A 16,751-nucleotide genomic window follows, 5' to 3' on the forward strand; every position below is an offset into this window, starting at 1 on the left:
ATATGGACACAAACACCACATGAAGACATATGGTCATTTATGTTTTGAAGCCATATGCCAGGTATTTGAAATTATAGATGAATTTGATAAATCTCTAATTAAATCTGATAAAGTGTTTGAGTGTGTGGTGGGTGCCGTTCCATCTTCGTGGGGATGTGAAATCCCATGCAAGGACAGTAAAACAAGGAAGATTCTTCCCACGTACCCCACTAGGACAAAGGCTATTTTAAACTTAGGGGTTAGGTTTATGGTTAGGCCTACAATTAGGGTTAGCAGTTAGGTGTTAAGGTTAGGAAAAATAGGATTTTGAATTTAAATAAAGTTTAGGTCCCCACGAGATTAGAAAAAAAAATGTGTGTGTGTCTCACGGCTGAAATGGGAGGTGAGTGAGGTGGCGGTGGTGCTAGGCTCTGGGGTCTTGATGTCCCAGCTGGAAGTGGAAGGCGGAGGGAGGACCGGGGGCGCTACTCCTAACCCTGGGAGTCTACTCCCCAGAGAGGTGGTGCTGGTCCCCTGTGTGCTGGGAGGGGGGGCTGCCTGGGAGGAGGGGAGAGGACCCAGGCCTGGGCCCTTCAGCTGCTCCAAGATCTGGGCCCCTGGACTGGACTGACTCCTCTTAGACTGACCCAGGTCCCCAAAACCTGCCCCCAGCACTGACGACTGGCAGGGAGCGAGCGAGACAGAGAGTTAGCTTGGGGTGCTCGCAAATTGTTTAAGACATATTTTCAGAATGAATGGGGCGCTATGATAATACAAGAAAAATATGGTGATCATGTACAGGAAATATGTATTTGAAAACTGTAAAGGAAACGAGTGTGTGGGAGGGTATGCCTCACCAGGGCGGCATGTGCGTAGCTGGTACTGCCTGTGCCGATGGCCGACCCGTTGCGGGCGGGGTGATGGTGGGAGTTTGTGAAGACCAGGCTCTGAGAGGAGGGGGCCTCTTCTCCTCCCGCTGGCTTCTGCAGCATAGACACATGGTCCAGGCTACAGGAGATACACATAGAATTATTACAAAATAATACTATTTCTATTATACACATACACACAGTCAGAATGGGGACCTGCTTCAGAGATACACATCACAGCCACTATGAGGACCCGGTCTACAGGTGAAGGATCCATTCATCCAGGATATTGTGCATGTATAGACCTGGGCCAAACATATCACTCCATGGAATAAACCTGGCAAAAAGGTAAAACTGTTGTTTTCTGCACCGCTGGGCACTAGTATTGTCCTATATTTTGTGCGCCGCCCTATGGGACTCCCAATCGCAGCCGGTTGTGATACAGCCTGGGATCGAACCAGGGTCTGTAGTGACGCCTCTAGCACTGAGATGCAGTGCCTAAGACCCTGCTCCACTCGGGAGCCCATATATATATACAAACACAATATCAAAATCAGTGTTGAAATGTGCCCTAGTTGGTTGTGCGGATGTTGAGCAGGGCAGTTACCTTTGCCCAGGTGTGATGTGGTTCTGAGGTGCCGGTGCACTTGAGGCAGTGAACACTTTGGTCTCAGAGAGCTGAGGGAAGACAGAGAGAGGGTTACGGAGTTGGTGACAAATGCAATAGGCAGAGTTGTGAGATGCAAGCAAATCTATAGTTTTGTTAAATTACAATCCAAAATGGCCAATCTAACACTGTCCACTTCAAGGAAAGCTCCTTATCAACTAGCATAAACCTTTTCAACGAACAACTAACGCTGTATGAGAACTAGTATATTGTATTTGTTCCATCTGAAGATAAATCGCAAAAACGTGAACATAAGACTCACAGCTCCCTCCACCCCCTGACCACTACTCCCCAGTACTCAGACTCACATCCTCGCTCCAGTCCTCAGCAGCCCAGTCCTCCAGAGTACTCCTCCAGGCCACTGCATGGTAAACACCAGTGAGGGGTTAGAGGTTATTGAAGGTCAGAGATGAAGGGGGAAAAACAGAGGCTTTATGGAGAGGCGTTAGAATATGAACTGAAGTCCAGGGACATTTCCCTAGCACCAGTCGACAAGGAACATTAAAAACAATGAACACATCCTGACCAATGAATACATCCTGAGAATACATCCAGAGTTTATATTTTTTCAACTCTGCACCTGGGGAAATTGGTGGATGTGTGCACACAATTTTTTGAAAAGCCCAGTGTTTCATGGTCCTGGCCTCACCTGTTCCGTCTGTGCTGTTGATGGCTCCTGACTCCCAGGAGTCATCTTGTGTGGTCCCTGTCCTCTGTTCTGCAGTGTAGTCTGCTGGGTTAAAGGTCCTAAGGAGAGGAGGGGTCTAGGTGTAAGAAAAAGCAGTGTACGAGGAACCAGACAGGTGTGTGTGTGTGTGTGTGTGTGTGTAAGAGTTGGTATGTGCAGGTGTGTATATTCCATAACTCACCCCATTCCCTGGGCTGAGAACCTGCTTCCCGCTGGCACCCTGCCCCTTCCTCTGCCTCCAGATCCGACTGTAGTACACACACACAGACAGACACACACACTAGGTCAACACACAGAAAGCATGGAACCAAACAAATTGTGTTTAGTTAAGATACCACAAGTTACCTGGGAGTGTTGACTGGAACATATGAGAAAGTGCCACTAAATGACACTCACCTCTACCTCCTCTCCCACCCCTGCGGCCTTGCTCTGACCCTCTGTCCACAGGGACCGCTTCCACACCATTCTCCTCTGGCCGCACTGCTCAGAGAGACAGAAAGAAAAAGGGAGAGAGGGGAAGGGACAGGACTTAGTAACTAGATAAAATGTGTTGCCTTTTAACCAATTCTGCTAAATAGTGCATCAATGACTAATAATGGCTTAGTGACAAATAGGCCGTCAATAAATTCTTAGTAAATGCTCCATGCAGTGTTACCTAATCCAAGGTATGGTCAATGAAATAAACACAGACTAATACCCTTTACAGACAGATTATATGGTATGTTGGCTATAAAAAAAATGCTGGCAATGTTTTATAGAGCCCAAATCATACAGTCCCATTTTTACCACATTCTTTTATATCGCCCATGCACATGCCGGCAAGTTCAGGAATGGAAGTAGGCATGAGCGATGTGGGTGGACGTCTATTTTAATACATCCATTAAATATATGCCATCACAAAGAAACCCATTATTAATGTGTTTTAGGCAGGTCCTAAGAAACATTATAAGACTAATAAAATGTATTTTCAAAAGAATAGATAGGCATATTTTGAGTTGAATTATGTTACTGGTCTGTGCACCCTACAGCCTACGCCATGCTCATGAAATCAATAGTTATTTTAACAGAGGACTCACTTAGGCTACCCTGATCAGTCAACACATAAGAACATAATGTAACAGAATAAAAATACAAATAATATTTCCCCACACAACTTCCACTTTTTTGATCCACGTTTTATCTCTTTCCTACCCTCACTCCGCTTTGTCGGGAGCAGGCATAGGGTCTTACATTGAGAGTATCTTCATCGTCAATCTATACTTTCAAAAGCATGCGAGTCATTTCACAACCTCCGCTGGCTTTTGGAGTCATCTATATTAGAGGATGACCAATTAATCGGAATGGCCGAATAATTAGGGCCGATTTCAAGTTCTCATAACAAATCGGAAATCTTTTTTGGGGGATTTAGCCGTTTTTTAATTTAATTTTTTACACACCTTTATTTAACTAGGCAAGTCAGTCAAGAACACGTTCTTATTTTCAATGATGGCCTAGGAACAGTGGGTTAACTGCCTTGTTCAGGGGCAGAATGACAGATTTTTACTTGGTCAGCTAGGGGATTCAATCTTGCAACCTTAACTAGTACAACCAACGCTCTAACCACCGGATTACATTGCACTCCATGAGGAGACTGCCTGTTACGCGAATGCAGTAAGAAGCCAAGGTAAGTTGCTAGCTAGCATTAAACTTATCTTATAAAAAACAATCAATCAATCACTAGTTAACTACACAAGGTTGATGATATTACTAGTTTATCTAGCATGTCCTGCGTTGCATATAATCGATGCGGTGCGTGTTCACAAAAAAGGACTGTCTTGCACCAAAGTGTACCTAACCATAAACGTCAATGCCTTCCTTAAAATCAATAAACAAGTATATATTTTTAAACCGGCATAATTAGTTAATATTGCCTGCTAACCTGGCTTGTTGCGAACTCTGAAGACTATTTCTTCCTAACAAAGACAGCCAACTTCGCCAAACGATGACTTAACAAAAGCGCATTTGCGAAAAAAGCACAATCGTTGCGCGACTGTACCTAATCATAAACATCAATGCCTTTCTTAAAATCAATACACAGAAGTATATATTTTTAAACCTGCATATTTTGCTAAAAGAAATCCAGGTTAGCAGGCAATATTAACCAGGTGAAATTGTATCACTTCTCTTGTATTCATTGCACGCAGAGTCAGTGTATATGCAACAGTTTGGGCCACCTAATTTGCCAGAATTTTACGTAATTATGACATAACATTGAAGGTTGTGCAATGTAACAGGAATATTTAGACTTATGGATGCCACCCGTTAGATAAAATACGAAACGGTTCCGTATTTCACTGAATGAATAAACGCCTTGTTTTTTTAGATGATAGTTTCCGGATTCTACCATATTAATGACCTAAGGCTTGTATTTCTGTGTGTTATTATGTTATAATTAAGTCTATGATTTGATAGAGCAGTCTGACTGAGTGATGGTAGGCAGCTGCAGGCTCGTAAGCATTCATTCAAACAGAACTTTTGTGTGTTTTGCCAGCAGCTTGTCACTGTGCTTCAAGCATTGAGCTGTTTATGACTTCAAGCCTATCAACTCCCGAGATTAGGCTGGTGTAACCGATGTTAAATCGCTAGCTAGTTAGCGGGGTGCGCGCTAATAGCTTTTCAAACATCACTCGCTCCGAGACTTGGAGTGGTTGTTCCACTTGCTCTGCAAGGGCTGTGGCTTTTGTGGAGCGATGGGTAACGCTGCTTCGAGGGTGGCTGTTGTCGATGTGTTCCTTGTTCGAGCCCAGGTAGGGGCGAGGAGAGGGACGGAAGCTATACTGTTACACTGGCAATACTAAAGTGCCTATAAGAATATCCAATAGTCAAAGGTATATGAAATACAAATCGTATAGAGAAATTGTCCTATAATTCCTATAATAACTACAACCTAAAAACTCTTACCTTGGAATATTGAAGTCTCATGTTAAAAGGAACCACCAACTTTCATATGTTCTCATGTTCTGAGCAAGGAACTTAAACATTAGCTTTTTTACATGGCACATATTGCACTTTTACTTTCTCCAACACTTTGTTTTTGCATTATTTAAACCAAATTGAACATGTTTCATTATTTATTTGAGGCTAAATTGATTTTATTGATGTATTATATTAAGTTAAATATGTGTTCATTCAGTATTGTTGTAATTGTCATTATTACAAATAAAAATAAAATAAAATAAAAAAATATATTTTTTAAATCCATCGATTGATTGTATCGGCTTTTTTTGGTCCTCTAGGTCTAAACTTTATTTAGGCTACATTATTGAATGCTAAATGTTTCTGATCAGTGATAGATGAGCAAAGGAATAGATGAGTTAAACCACCTCCAGTTATTTGCCCAGCCAGAGAATTAACCAAATATACATATGGAGAGTCAGTTAAACAAAATCCCATTGGTTGATTAAGACAAGTCACAGGCTTTTGGTTGGGAGTAGACCTAGGCTACAACTGCAAGTCAAGAGCAAAATTATCCACTTGTTAAGCTACATAACATGCTGGCAAAATGTTCTGATCAGTGCTAATGAATGAGCCAACTAGACAAGATGATCATGAGCAGAACGCACCTCAACTTAACTAACATTTCCACAGCCTAATTGTAGCCTAACCAAGAGCCAAACAGCGAATGAGTGAAAAGAAAAATCTGAAATGTATGGATTTATCAAGACAAGTCCCCACGCTTGTCTCAAAGCGGCAGGAAACCGTGCTAAAATAGTTGACCACACGTCAGACTATTGCTTCAAATATATTATAATAATTGGAAGACCGTTTCAGTAAGCAACAATTTGATGCCTTCAATGACATTCGCCTACTTTATTCCCATATTTTTCGTAATTCTGTCAGTTATTCCCAGTTATTCTCTATGGAGCCATCCAGTTGTGGCTAAGAAAACAGTACATGTGGTGGGCTATGCAAAGAAATAGGTGAAGTGACATGCCTCGCAAAGTTTAGAGGATAGTAGTAACGTCCGCTGCCTAGCAACCATCAAGAGCTTAAGAGCATAGTGCGTGCCAATCTCGTCTCAACATTACGGCTACATTTCATACTAAGCCGAAGGCAGGCCTTTACCGCAATCATGACTAGATCGGTTCGCGGAAATAAAAGTTTAGGCCTTGATACCGGCAACACCATTCAGATATAAAGATAAGGCGGAAAAAGTTGCTGGGATGCTAAAGTTGTCGGGAAAACATATTGGTTTGAAAGGTGTAGAACTGTAATAAACAACTGAAATCATTTGACTTATCATTCACCCTGGCTCTTAGGTGATCAATTAGGCAGTGTTATAATGCCTTGTTAATTAACATATGGATAGAATTTGAGAGACTCCGTGGCCCCCCTACCTCTCTCCCCCTGGCGGCTGCGATTGCTGGCCCCTCTGCCTCTCCGGTTGCTTCCCCCGCGGCCCCTGCTGACCTCCCTCTCTCCTCCTCTCTTCTCCCGGTTCTCCTTGCCCTCCACAGGGCCTTCCTTCGCTAGGGGTTTCTTTTTCCCCACTGTCTCCCATGAGGTCTGAGAGAAAGAGAGGTTTTAAAAAGTTTGATCTCTCCTTATTGACACATCCTCACTTGCTTTGAAAGGGGGGGGTGTATAGGGAAATGGGAACAAGAGGTGGAGGGATAGAAATAGAGGGGGTGATAAGAGTAGAGGATGGGAAAGAGAACGACAGATTAAAAGGTTACAAGTCAGATCCTACAACTGCTTGAACTTCTTCCTTTCCCATGAACTTCAAAGTACAAAATAGTCAATGTGAGATAATGTATTTATGTAATCGACATGTGGTTGTGACCCTGTATACCCCTCCTACTGCAGTGTCACAACATCACTGACAAAGAAAAACATCATGAAGGATTCATGACCACAGGGTTGCGGGAGCAGCAGTAGTAGATTGGGCTTGATTGGAAGGGCTGTGACAAGGGTTGTTGAGCGATTCATTGCCTACAGAAAATGTAGCTACTCTATTGTTCCTGCAAGCATGGGGGGAGGCCGATGATAGAGGGCACCATCAGACCAACTCCTTGAACTTTGCAGTTGTCACTCAAAAACACAATTTTCTGCATGTGCCGCACAAAAACCTGTCCCTGATATTCACACCTCAATACAACACATTACATTTAACTTCACACTTTTTGGATATTGGATGTAGAACTCATACTGATATGACATATCTGACATCACGCTCTGAACTCCCATATTCTATTTGTAGGACACGTAGAGATGCATTGTGTCATTAATTTCGATATGAGAAACATGAGTTTTGTTTTCACATGTTATTTCTGCACTTGTTTGCACTATGCTATATTCTTTGGGCACCATGTTGTTTCAATAAATATCGTCAGGCCTCAGTTTTGGAGCTATTCCTTTTTTTGACAGCGTGCAGGTCTCTATTTCTTCCAGTATTGTTATTTTGACTTCTACGCACCTGGAACAGACACTTTCAGTAGTAAGGACCTTAAAAGAGAGCAGAAGGCCTCTGATCAGATGTGAGTAACGTAACATACCATTATTTAGTAATCACACAGGGAGAAAATCTGTTCACATCTCACTTTCATAGCTCAATGAGTGACACTGAGTCTGCGCACTTTTCATCAATTCCCCCCCACCACTACCACCACTCCCTACCCCAAACATATATATAATGGTATGTTACTCACTATAATGGTATGTTACTCACTAATCTGATCAGAGGCCTTCTGCTCTCTTTTAAGGTCCTTACTACTGAAAGTGTCTGTTCCAGGTGCGTAGAAGTCAAATATAAAGTCGATGAAATCAGGGCAAGAGTTGCTTTCCAAAGAGATATCCGAGATTGTAACATACTCTGTTTCACGGAAACATGGCTAGCATGGGACATGCTGTCGGAGTCCGTACAGGAACAATGGGATTTTCAGCACATCGCACCGACAGAAATAAACATCTCTCCGGTAAGAAGAAGGTCCGGGGAGTATGTTTCATGATTAACAACTCATGATGTAATCGTAACAACATGCAATAACTCAAGTCCCTTTGTTCACCTGACCTAGAATTCCTCACAATCAAATGCCGACCTTATTATCTCCCAAGGGAACTCTCCTCCGTTATCGTGACATTCGTGTATATCCCCCCACAAGTGGATAGAAAGACGGCCATCAAGGAACTTCACTGGACTACGCAAACTGGAAACCATATATCCTGAGGCTGCATATATTGTAGCTGGGGATGTTCTCAAATCAGCTTTGTTAAAAAGGCTACCTAAATTCTACCAGCATATCGATTGCAGTACACGAGCGAGTAACACGCTCGACCATTGCTACTCTACCTTCTACAATCCATACAAGGCCCTCCCCCACCCTCATTTTGGCAAATCCGACCATGACTCCATCTTGTTGCTCCCCTCCTATAGGCAGAAACTAAAACAGGAAGCGTCCGTGCTTAGGTCTATCCAACGCTGTCTGACCAATCGGATTCCACGCTTCAAGATCACTTCGATCACGTGGACTGGGATATGTTCCGGGTAGCCTCAGACAATAACATTGACGTATACTCTGACTCGGTGAGCAAGTGTATAAGGAAGTGTATAGGAGATGTTGTACCCACTGTGACTATTAAAACCAGAAACCGTGGATTGATGGCAGCATTCACGCAAAACTGAAAGCATGTACCACCGCATTTAATCATGGCAAGATGACAGAATACAATCAGTGTAGTTATTCCCTCCATAAGGCAATCGAACAAGCAAAGCATCAGTATAGAAACAAAGTGGAGTCGCAATTCAAAGGCTCAAACACGAGACGTATGTGGCAGGGTCTACAGACAATCATGGATTACAAAAAGCAAACAAGCCCTGTTGCGGATATCGACGTCTTGCTTCCAGCCAAACTAAACAACTTCTTTGCGCACTTTGAGGACAATACAGTGCCACAGACACGGCCCCGCTACCAAAGACTGTAGGCTCTCCTTCTCCGTGGCCGACGTGAGTAAAACATTCAAATACATCAACCCTCGCAGAGCTGCCGGCCCAGGCGGCAACCTCAGAGCATGCGCAGCACAGCTGGCTGGTGTGTTTACGGACACACTCAATCCCTATCCCAGTCTGCTGTCCCCACATGCTTCAAGATGGCCACCATTGTTCCTGTTCCCAAGAAAGTAAGGTAACTGAATTAAATGACTATCACCCTGTAGCACTCACTTCTGTCATCATGAAGTCCTTTGAGAGACTAATCAAGGATCATATCACCTCCACCCTAGCGGTCACCCTAAACCCACTCCAATTTGCTTACCGCCCCAATTGGTCCAAAGACGATGCAATCCCCATCATACTGCACACTGCCCTATCCCATCTGGACAAGAGGAATGCCTACGTTAGAATGCTGTTTATTGACTACAGCTTAGCATTCAACACCATAGTACCCTCCAAACTCATCATTAAGCTTGAGACCCTGGGTCTCGACCTCGCCCTGTGCAACTGGGTCCTGGACTTCCTGATGGGCCACCCCCAGGTGGTGAAGGTAGGAAACAACATCTCCAGTTTGCTGATCCTCAACACTGCGGCCACACAAGGGTGCGTTCTCAGCCCCCTCCTGTAATCCCTGTTCACCTACGACTGAGTGGGCATGCACCCCTCCAACTCAATCATCAAGTTTGCAGATGACACTACAGTGGTAGGCTTGATTACCAACAACAGGGAGGAGGTGAGGGCCCTCGGAGTGTGGTGTCAGGAAAATAACCTCTCACTCAATGTCAGTAAATCAAAAGAGATGATCGTGGACTTCAGGAAACAGCAAAGGGAGCATCCCCCTATCCACATCGATGGGACAGCAGTGGAGAAGGTGGAAAGTGTTAAGTTCCTCTGTGTACATATCACCAACAAACTGAAATGGTGCACGCACACAGACCTCAGGAGGCTGAAAAAATGTGGCTTGTCACCGATCACTAACTTTAACAAGTGCACAATTGAGAGCATCCTGTCGGGCTGTATACGGCAACTGCACCGTCCTCAACCGCAGGGCTCTCCAGAAGGTGGTGCGGTCTGCACAACATATCACCGGGGGTAAACTACTTGTTGAAGGACACCTACAACAACCGATGTCACAGGAAGGCAAAAACAAATCATCAAGGACAATAACCACCCGAGCCACACTGCCTGTTCACCCCGCTTCCATCCAGAAGGCGAGGTCAGTACAGGTGCATCAAAGCTGGGACAGAGAGATAGAAGCTGTTTTTCAATCTCAAGGCCATCAGATTGGTAAACAGCCACCACTAGCAGAGGTGGCAACCTACCTACAGACTTGATATCACTGGCCACTTTAATAAACATCTAGTCACTTCAATAATGCCATTTTAAGAATGTTTACACATCTCGCATTACTCATCTCATATGTGTATACTATATTCTTTACTATCTTTTGCATCTTAGCCGCTCTGTCACTGCTCATTCATATATTTTATACTTATATATTCTTATCCCATTCCATTACTAGATTTTGTATTAGGTTTTATTGTGGAATTGTTAGATATTACCTGTTAGATACTGCTGCACTGTCAGATCTAGAAGAATAAGCATTTCACCACACTCGCAATAACATCTGCAAACCATGTGTATGTGACCAATAAAATTTGATTTGAGCTGTTATGTTTCAGAGGAGACATATACATCAGGGTCATATTCAGTAGAGCACAAAACATATGAAAACGTAGTACATTGTTTTGTGCCAGAAAACAAAAATGAGCCTTTGAGGCGACTGTGCAAAACTAAGCTCGCTACGACTAGCTGCCCATCACCCAGAGGGAAGGAAAGGGGTTGAAGGAAATTGAAACGGTAGCATTAGCATTAGTCCCCTGTGCCCTACCGTGTCAGAGGTGCTCTCAAGAAGGAAGTTGATGGCTCTGTTAACATCCTCGTTGCAGTCGTGGAGCGCTACCATGCACTCGTCCTGGTTCTTTCCGGTCACCTCCATCAGCTATGGACATACACACACGGGCACACACAAATAGACACGAGTGCTTCATTTGAATCCACAACAAAACATGACAGAATATACAAGGACCCTATGTATACTGATGTTGATAATATGTACTGCTTGTGTGTGTGTATCACAGAAGGAAATATTTGTCACTTCTAGTTGCATAGACAGTATTAGAAAAGGAAAAGGTCTGCACTCTTAGAATGTAGGTGTGTGGGGGAGGGGGACATTTTATTGAAAAATTGCATAATATATATATATTTTTTAATTATATTAGTGCAGACCCTCTTTCTCTAGTACATGCTGTCACAAACATACACTCACAGGCTTAGAATGGTTTCCAAAGTTAACAGGAGAGCACAGCTTAAGTGTGTTCATTCCTGCTGATTCCAGATGGAATTAAGGTAGGCCTCTTAATGGGCAACAAACATCCCAACAGACACACACCAACATTCAGCACTGACACAATGGCCTCAGCAATGCCCGCCCATTCACCTGGTTCACTTTGTCCTCAAAATCAGAATCATTCTTGTCATAGATCATCTGGGCGAGCCGGATCTGCTCTGCGGTCGCCTGCAGGCGAGAAGAGGTAGAGCGAGGAAGGATAAATGAGGAGGAAAAGAGGAAGGTGGTGGAGGATGAAAAGAGGAAGGTGGTGGAGGATGAAAAGAGGAAGGTGGTGGAGGATGAAAAGAGGAAGGTGGTGGAGGAGGAAAAGAGGAAGGTGGTGGAGGAGGAAAAGAGGAAGGTGGTGGAGGAGGAAAAGAGGAAGGTGGTGGAGGAAAAGAGGAAGGTGGTGGAGGAGGAAAAGAGGAAGGTGGTGGAGGAGGAAAAGAGAAGGGAAGGAAGGAGAAGTAATGTTTTGAAGAAATTCCTTAACACCTGAAGACCTGCTAAGTATGATCAAGTGAATTGTACTGTGTGTGTCCCTCACCTGGAGCTGTTTCTGTGGTTGAGTTGTGTGGGTGGCAGCAGGCAGCACTTTATCCCGAGTGCCCCGGGCTTTGTCGCCACCCAACGATGTCATCATATACAGTATATACAAAACAATGTATGTACAAAATAGAAAAATCTGGAAGACAAAACAGAGAGAAAGAGGGATTGGGTGGGAACAAAGGTCAAATGTGGATAGAAAGTCACACCAATAACACAATCAGTATTTTCCCTACTTCCAAACACTTATTTAAATTTAGGTCTAGGTTGTTAGGATAGTCCTGATTTTATTGCAGTTTATTTTGAGCTGAAATGCATTCCCTGGGCGTGGACAGGAGTAACCTGTATCAAACATCCACACGTCAACAAAGTCTGATGGGATTGCGCAACACCAAGTCTACATTTACATTACATTTAAGTCATTTAGCAGACGCTCTTATCCAGAGCGACTTACAAATTGGTGCATACACCTTATGACATCCAGTGGAACAGCCACTTTACAATAGTGCATCTAAATCTTTTAGGGGGGGGTGAGAAGGATTACTTATCCTATCCTAGGTATTCCTTAAAGAGGTGGGGTTTCAGGTGTCTCCGGAAGGTGGTGATTGACTCCGCTGTCCTGGCGTCGTGAGGGAGTTTGTTCCACCATTGGGGGCCAGAGCAGCGAACAGTTTTGACTGGGCTGAGCGGGAACTGTACTTCCTCAGTGGTAGGGAGGCGAGCAGGCCAGAGGTGGATGAACGCAGTGCCCTTGTTTGGGTGTAGGGCCTGATCAGAGCCTGGAGGTACTGAGGTGCCGTTCCCCTCACAGCTCCGTAGGCAAGCACCATGGTCTTGTAGCGGATGCGAGCTTCAACTGGAAGCCAGTGGAGAGAGCGGAGGAGCGGGGTGACGTGAGAGAACTTGGGAAGGTTGAACACCAGACGGGCTGCGGCGTTCTGGATGAGTTGTAGGGGTTTAATGGCACAGGCAGGGAGCCCAGCCAACAGCGAGTTGCAGTAATCCAGACGGGAGATGACAAGTGCCTGGATTAAGACCTGCGCCGCTTCCTGTGTGAGGCAGGGTCGTACTCTGCGGATGTTGTAGAGCATGAACCTACAGGAACGGGCCACCGCCTTGATGTTAGTTGAGAACGACAGGATGTTGTCCAGGATCACGGCAAGTTTCTTAGCGCTCTGGGAGGAGGACACAATGGAGTTGTCAACCGTGATGGCGAGATCATGGAACGGGCAGTCCTTCCCCGGGAGGAAGAGGAGCTCCGTCTTGCCGAGGTTCAGCTTGAGGTGGTGATCCGTCATCCACACTGATATGTCTGCCAGACATGCAGAGATGCGATTCGCCACCTGGTCATCAGAAGGGGGAAAGGAGAAGATTAATTGTGTGTCGTCTGCATAGCAATGATAGGAGAGACCATGTGAGGTTATGACAGAGCCAAGTGACTTGGTGTATAGCGAGAATAGGAGAGGGCCTAGAACAGAGCCCTGGGGACACCAGTGGTGAGAGCGCGTGGTGAGGAGACAGATTCTCGCCACGCCACCTGGTAGGAGCGACCTGTCAGGTAGGACGCAATCCAAGCGTGGGCCGCGCCGGAGATGCCCAACTCGGAGAGGGTGGAAAGGAGGATCTGATGGTTCACAGTATCGAAGGCAGCCGATAGGTCTAGAAGGATGAGAGCAGAGGAGAGAGAGTTAGCTTTAGCAGTGCGGAGCGCCTCCGTGATGCAGAGAAGAGCAGTCTCAGTTGAATGACTAGTCTTGAGAACCTGACTGATTTGGATCAAGAAGGTCATTCTGAGAGAGATAGCGGTAGAGCTGGCCAAGGACGGCACGCTCAAGAGTTTTGGAGAGAAAAGAGAGAAGGGATACTGGTCTGTAGTTGTTGACATCGGAGGGATCGAGTGTAGGTTTTTTCAGAAGGGGTGCAACTCTCGCTCTCTTGAAGACGGAAGGGACGTAGCCAGCGGTCAGGGAGGAGTTGATGAGCGAGGTGAGGTAAGGGAGAAGGTCTCCGGAAATGGTCTGGAGAAGAGAGGAGGGGATAGGGTCAAGCGGGCAGGTTGTTGGGCGGCCGGCCGTCACAAGACGCGAGATTTCATCTGGAGAGAGAGGGGAGAAAGAGGTCAGAGCACAGGGTAGGGCAGTGTGAGCAGAACCAGCGGTGTCGTTTGACTTAGCAAACGAGGATCGGATGTCGTCGACCTTCTTTTCAAAATGGTTGACGAAGTCATCTGCAGAGAGGGAGGAGGGGGAGGGGGAGGAGGATTCAGGAGGGAGGAGAAGGTGGCAAAGAGCTTCCTAGGGTTAGAGGCAGATGCTTGGAATTTAGAGTGGTAGAAAGTGGCTTTAGCAGCAGAGACAGAGGAGGAAAATGTAGAGAGGAGGGAGTGAAAGGATGCCAGGTCCGCAGGGAGGCGAGTTTTCCTCCATTTCCGCTCGGCTGCCCGGAGCCCTGTTCTGTGAGCTCGCAATGAGTCGTCGAGCCACGGAGCGGGAGGGGAGGACCGAGCCGGCCTGGAGGATAGGGGACATAGAGAGTCAAAGGATGCAGAAAGGGAGGAGAGGAGGGTTGAGGAGGCAGAATCAGGAGATAGGTTGGAGAAGGTTTGAGCAGAGGGAAGAGATGATAGGATGGAAGAGGAGAGAGTAGCGGGGGAGAGAGAGCGAAGGTTGGGACGGCGCGATACCATCCGAGTAGGGGCAGTGTGGGAAGTGTTGGATGAGAGCGAGAGGGAAAAGGATACAAGGTAGTGGTCGGAGACTTGGAGGGGAGTTGCAATGAGGTTAGTGGAAGAACAGCATCTAGTAAAGATGAGGTCAAGCGTATTGCCTGCCTTGTGAGTAGGGGGGGAAGGTGAGAGGGTGAGGTCAAAAGAGGAGAGGAGTGGAAAGAAGGAGGCAGAGAGGAATGAGTCAAAGGTAGACGTGGGGAGGTTAAAGTCGCCCATAACTGTGAGAGGTGAGCCGTCCTCAGGAAAGGAGCTTATCAAGGCATCAAGCTCATTGATGAATTCTCCGAGGGAACCTGGAGGGCGATAAATGATAAGGATGTTAAGCTTGAAAGGGCTGGTAACTGTGACAGCATGGAATTCAAAGGAGGCGATAGACAGATGGGTAAGGGGAGAAAGAGAGAATGACCACTTGGGAGAGATGAGGATCCCGGTGCCACCACCCCGCTGACCAGAAGCTCTCGGGGTGTGCGAGAACACGTGGGCGGGCGAGGAGAGAGCAGGAGTAGCAGTGTTATCTGTGGTGATCCATGTTTCTGTCAGTGCCAAGAAGTCGAGGGACTGGAGGGAGGCATAGGCTGAGATGAACTCTGCCTTGTTGGCCGCAGATCGGTCTAAACACACACAGTGATTTGACTATATTGGCATACATCTACGGTGAACAGTATCCCTAGACATACTTTATAAACTAGACTGTATAAACAGAGCGTTGAATACGGAGATTGAATAGTGAGATCTTCACACATTACACTGCTTGGTTCATATCGGACAATGCAGCTGCAGGTCAGTGGCTACCATTGGCAACTTGCAGTAATGCATCCAAAAACACTGGCTCTAAAATATGATTATTTAGAGCAGCAACACCAGTTTGCCTTTGCGAAAGCAGTGGACTTGGAAATATATTTGTATTTACAAAGCGAGTTCATTATCATGAAAGCTAATGAGCTATTGGATCATATCACTCGCCAAGAGGTTTCACTGCTGTTGTGCAACAACAAAACAAGTTACCGTAGCTATCGAATTTGGCCTCATCACCTCTAATAGTAGCTGGCTACTCATAAATCATTAATCTAGCTACACAATATATGAAATAAACACACTCGAACGGTAAAAATATAGAAGTGTTAGCCAATATAATCACGGCCATCAAATGGGTGCAACGCAAACAATTATTATTATTTATAGCTTACCATAATTAAGTTAGAATTAAAAAATAATGCATACCTATATAAATGACATTTATAATAAAGTCCGTTCGTCTTCACACGTTCGATACGTTAACTCAAATGCAAGCGCGAGCGTTTCAAATACACGAATGTGGATTCTAGTCCTAGCTGACAAATAATACACAACAGTGACAGACAGTGGGACCCCTTTGTCCTAGTTAGCTAAGTAGCTAGCTAGCTAGCTGGAAATGCAATTTAGGCTATTTATTGCAAAAATATATACCAAAACACGACGAACGGACATTCCTGTTCAAACATTATTGAATGTTGACCAACGGGGGTTCTCCCCAAGTGACAATAACAAACAACCGTTCTTCAGGTATCAAATCATGCTAGTTTGCTAGCTAACCACAAAGCTTTATCAATTCAATTCTGACGAAAATGGCCACAGCGTATGATCCAAGCTCCGACATTACTTGCCAGGGAACAAGCCAATAGAAAATAACGAAATAAAGAGTGAAAAGAGGGTTTAAAGAGACGAATGAATCGGTGATATTACACTTCAAGAGGGACAATACTATACAAGGGTTTAAATTAGCTCAAGTATAAAGATAAATATTGAGTGCCTGAACGAGATTTGTTTTTTGTATTACCTGCTAACACGCTCTACTCAAGTCAGCAGCAGACAAGGTCACGTGATATACGGCGTAGCTGCTGTCGTTGCTTTCCTCAGTGGGAGACAAGTGCGCATG

At 45.1% G+C, this 16,751-nt stretch overlaps 1 protein-coding gene across 4 annotated transcripts in view; it reads right to left on the reverse strand.

Annotated features, from left to right (window-relative positions):
* Nucleotides 1-16,734, reverse strand: part of LOC118400540 (ubiquitin-associated protein 2-like) — a 33,734-nt gene extending 17,000 nt beyond the window's left edge. Inside the window, exons 1-12 of one of the 4 annotated variants that reach the window (XM_052473861.1) lie at nucleotides 16,653-16,734; nucleotides 12,110-12,247; nucleotides 11,671-11,748; nucleotides 11,062-11,172; nucleotides 6,580-6,748; nucleotides 2,549-2,683; nucleotides 2,385-2,451; nucleotides 2,165-2,262; nucleotides 1,824-1,876; nucleotides 1,456-1,526; nucleotides 837-987; nucleotides 369-660 (exon numbers count right to left, since the gene is read on the reverse strand). In XM_052473861.1, coding sequence (XP_052329821.1) covers nucleotides 369-660; nucleotides 837-987; nucleotides 1,456-1,526; nucleotides 1,824-1,876; nucleotides 2,165-2,262; nucleotides 2,385-2,451; nucleotides 2,549-2,683; nucleotides 6,580-6,748; nucleotides 11,062-11,172; nucleotides 11,671-11,748; nucleotides 12,110-12,205 — 1,321 coding nt within the window. In that variant the 5' untranslated portion in view covers nucleotides 12,206-12,247; nucleotides 16,653-16,734. Of the gene's footprint in view, nucleotides 1-368; nucleotides 661-836; nucleotides 988-1,455; nucleotides 1,527-1,823; nucleotides 1,877-2,164; nucleotides 2,263-2,384; nucleotides 2,452-2,548; nucleotides 2,684-6,579; nucleotides 6,749-11,061; nucleotides 11,173-11,670; nucleotides 11,749-12,109; nucleotides 12,694-16,057; nucleotides 16,632-16,652 lie in introns of those variants that run through there. The other 3 variants (XM_052473860.1, XM_035797492.2, XM_035797493.2) reach the window with 3 other exon arrangements.
* Nucleotides 16,735-16,751: the final 17 nt, after the last annotated feature.

The sequence above is a fragment of the Oncorhynchus keta genome, chromosome 21 (assembly GCF_023373465.1).
Source record: "Oncorhynchus keta strain PuntledgeMale-10-30-2019 chromosome 21, Oket_V2, whole genome shotgun sequence".
NCBI classification, from domain to species: domain Eukaryota; kingdom Metazoa; phylum Chordata; class Actinopteri; order Salmoniformes; family Salmonidae; genus Oncorhynchus; species Oncorhynchus keta.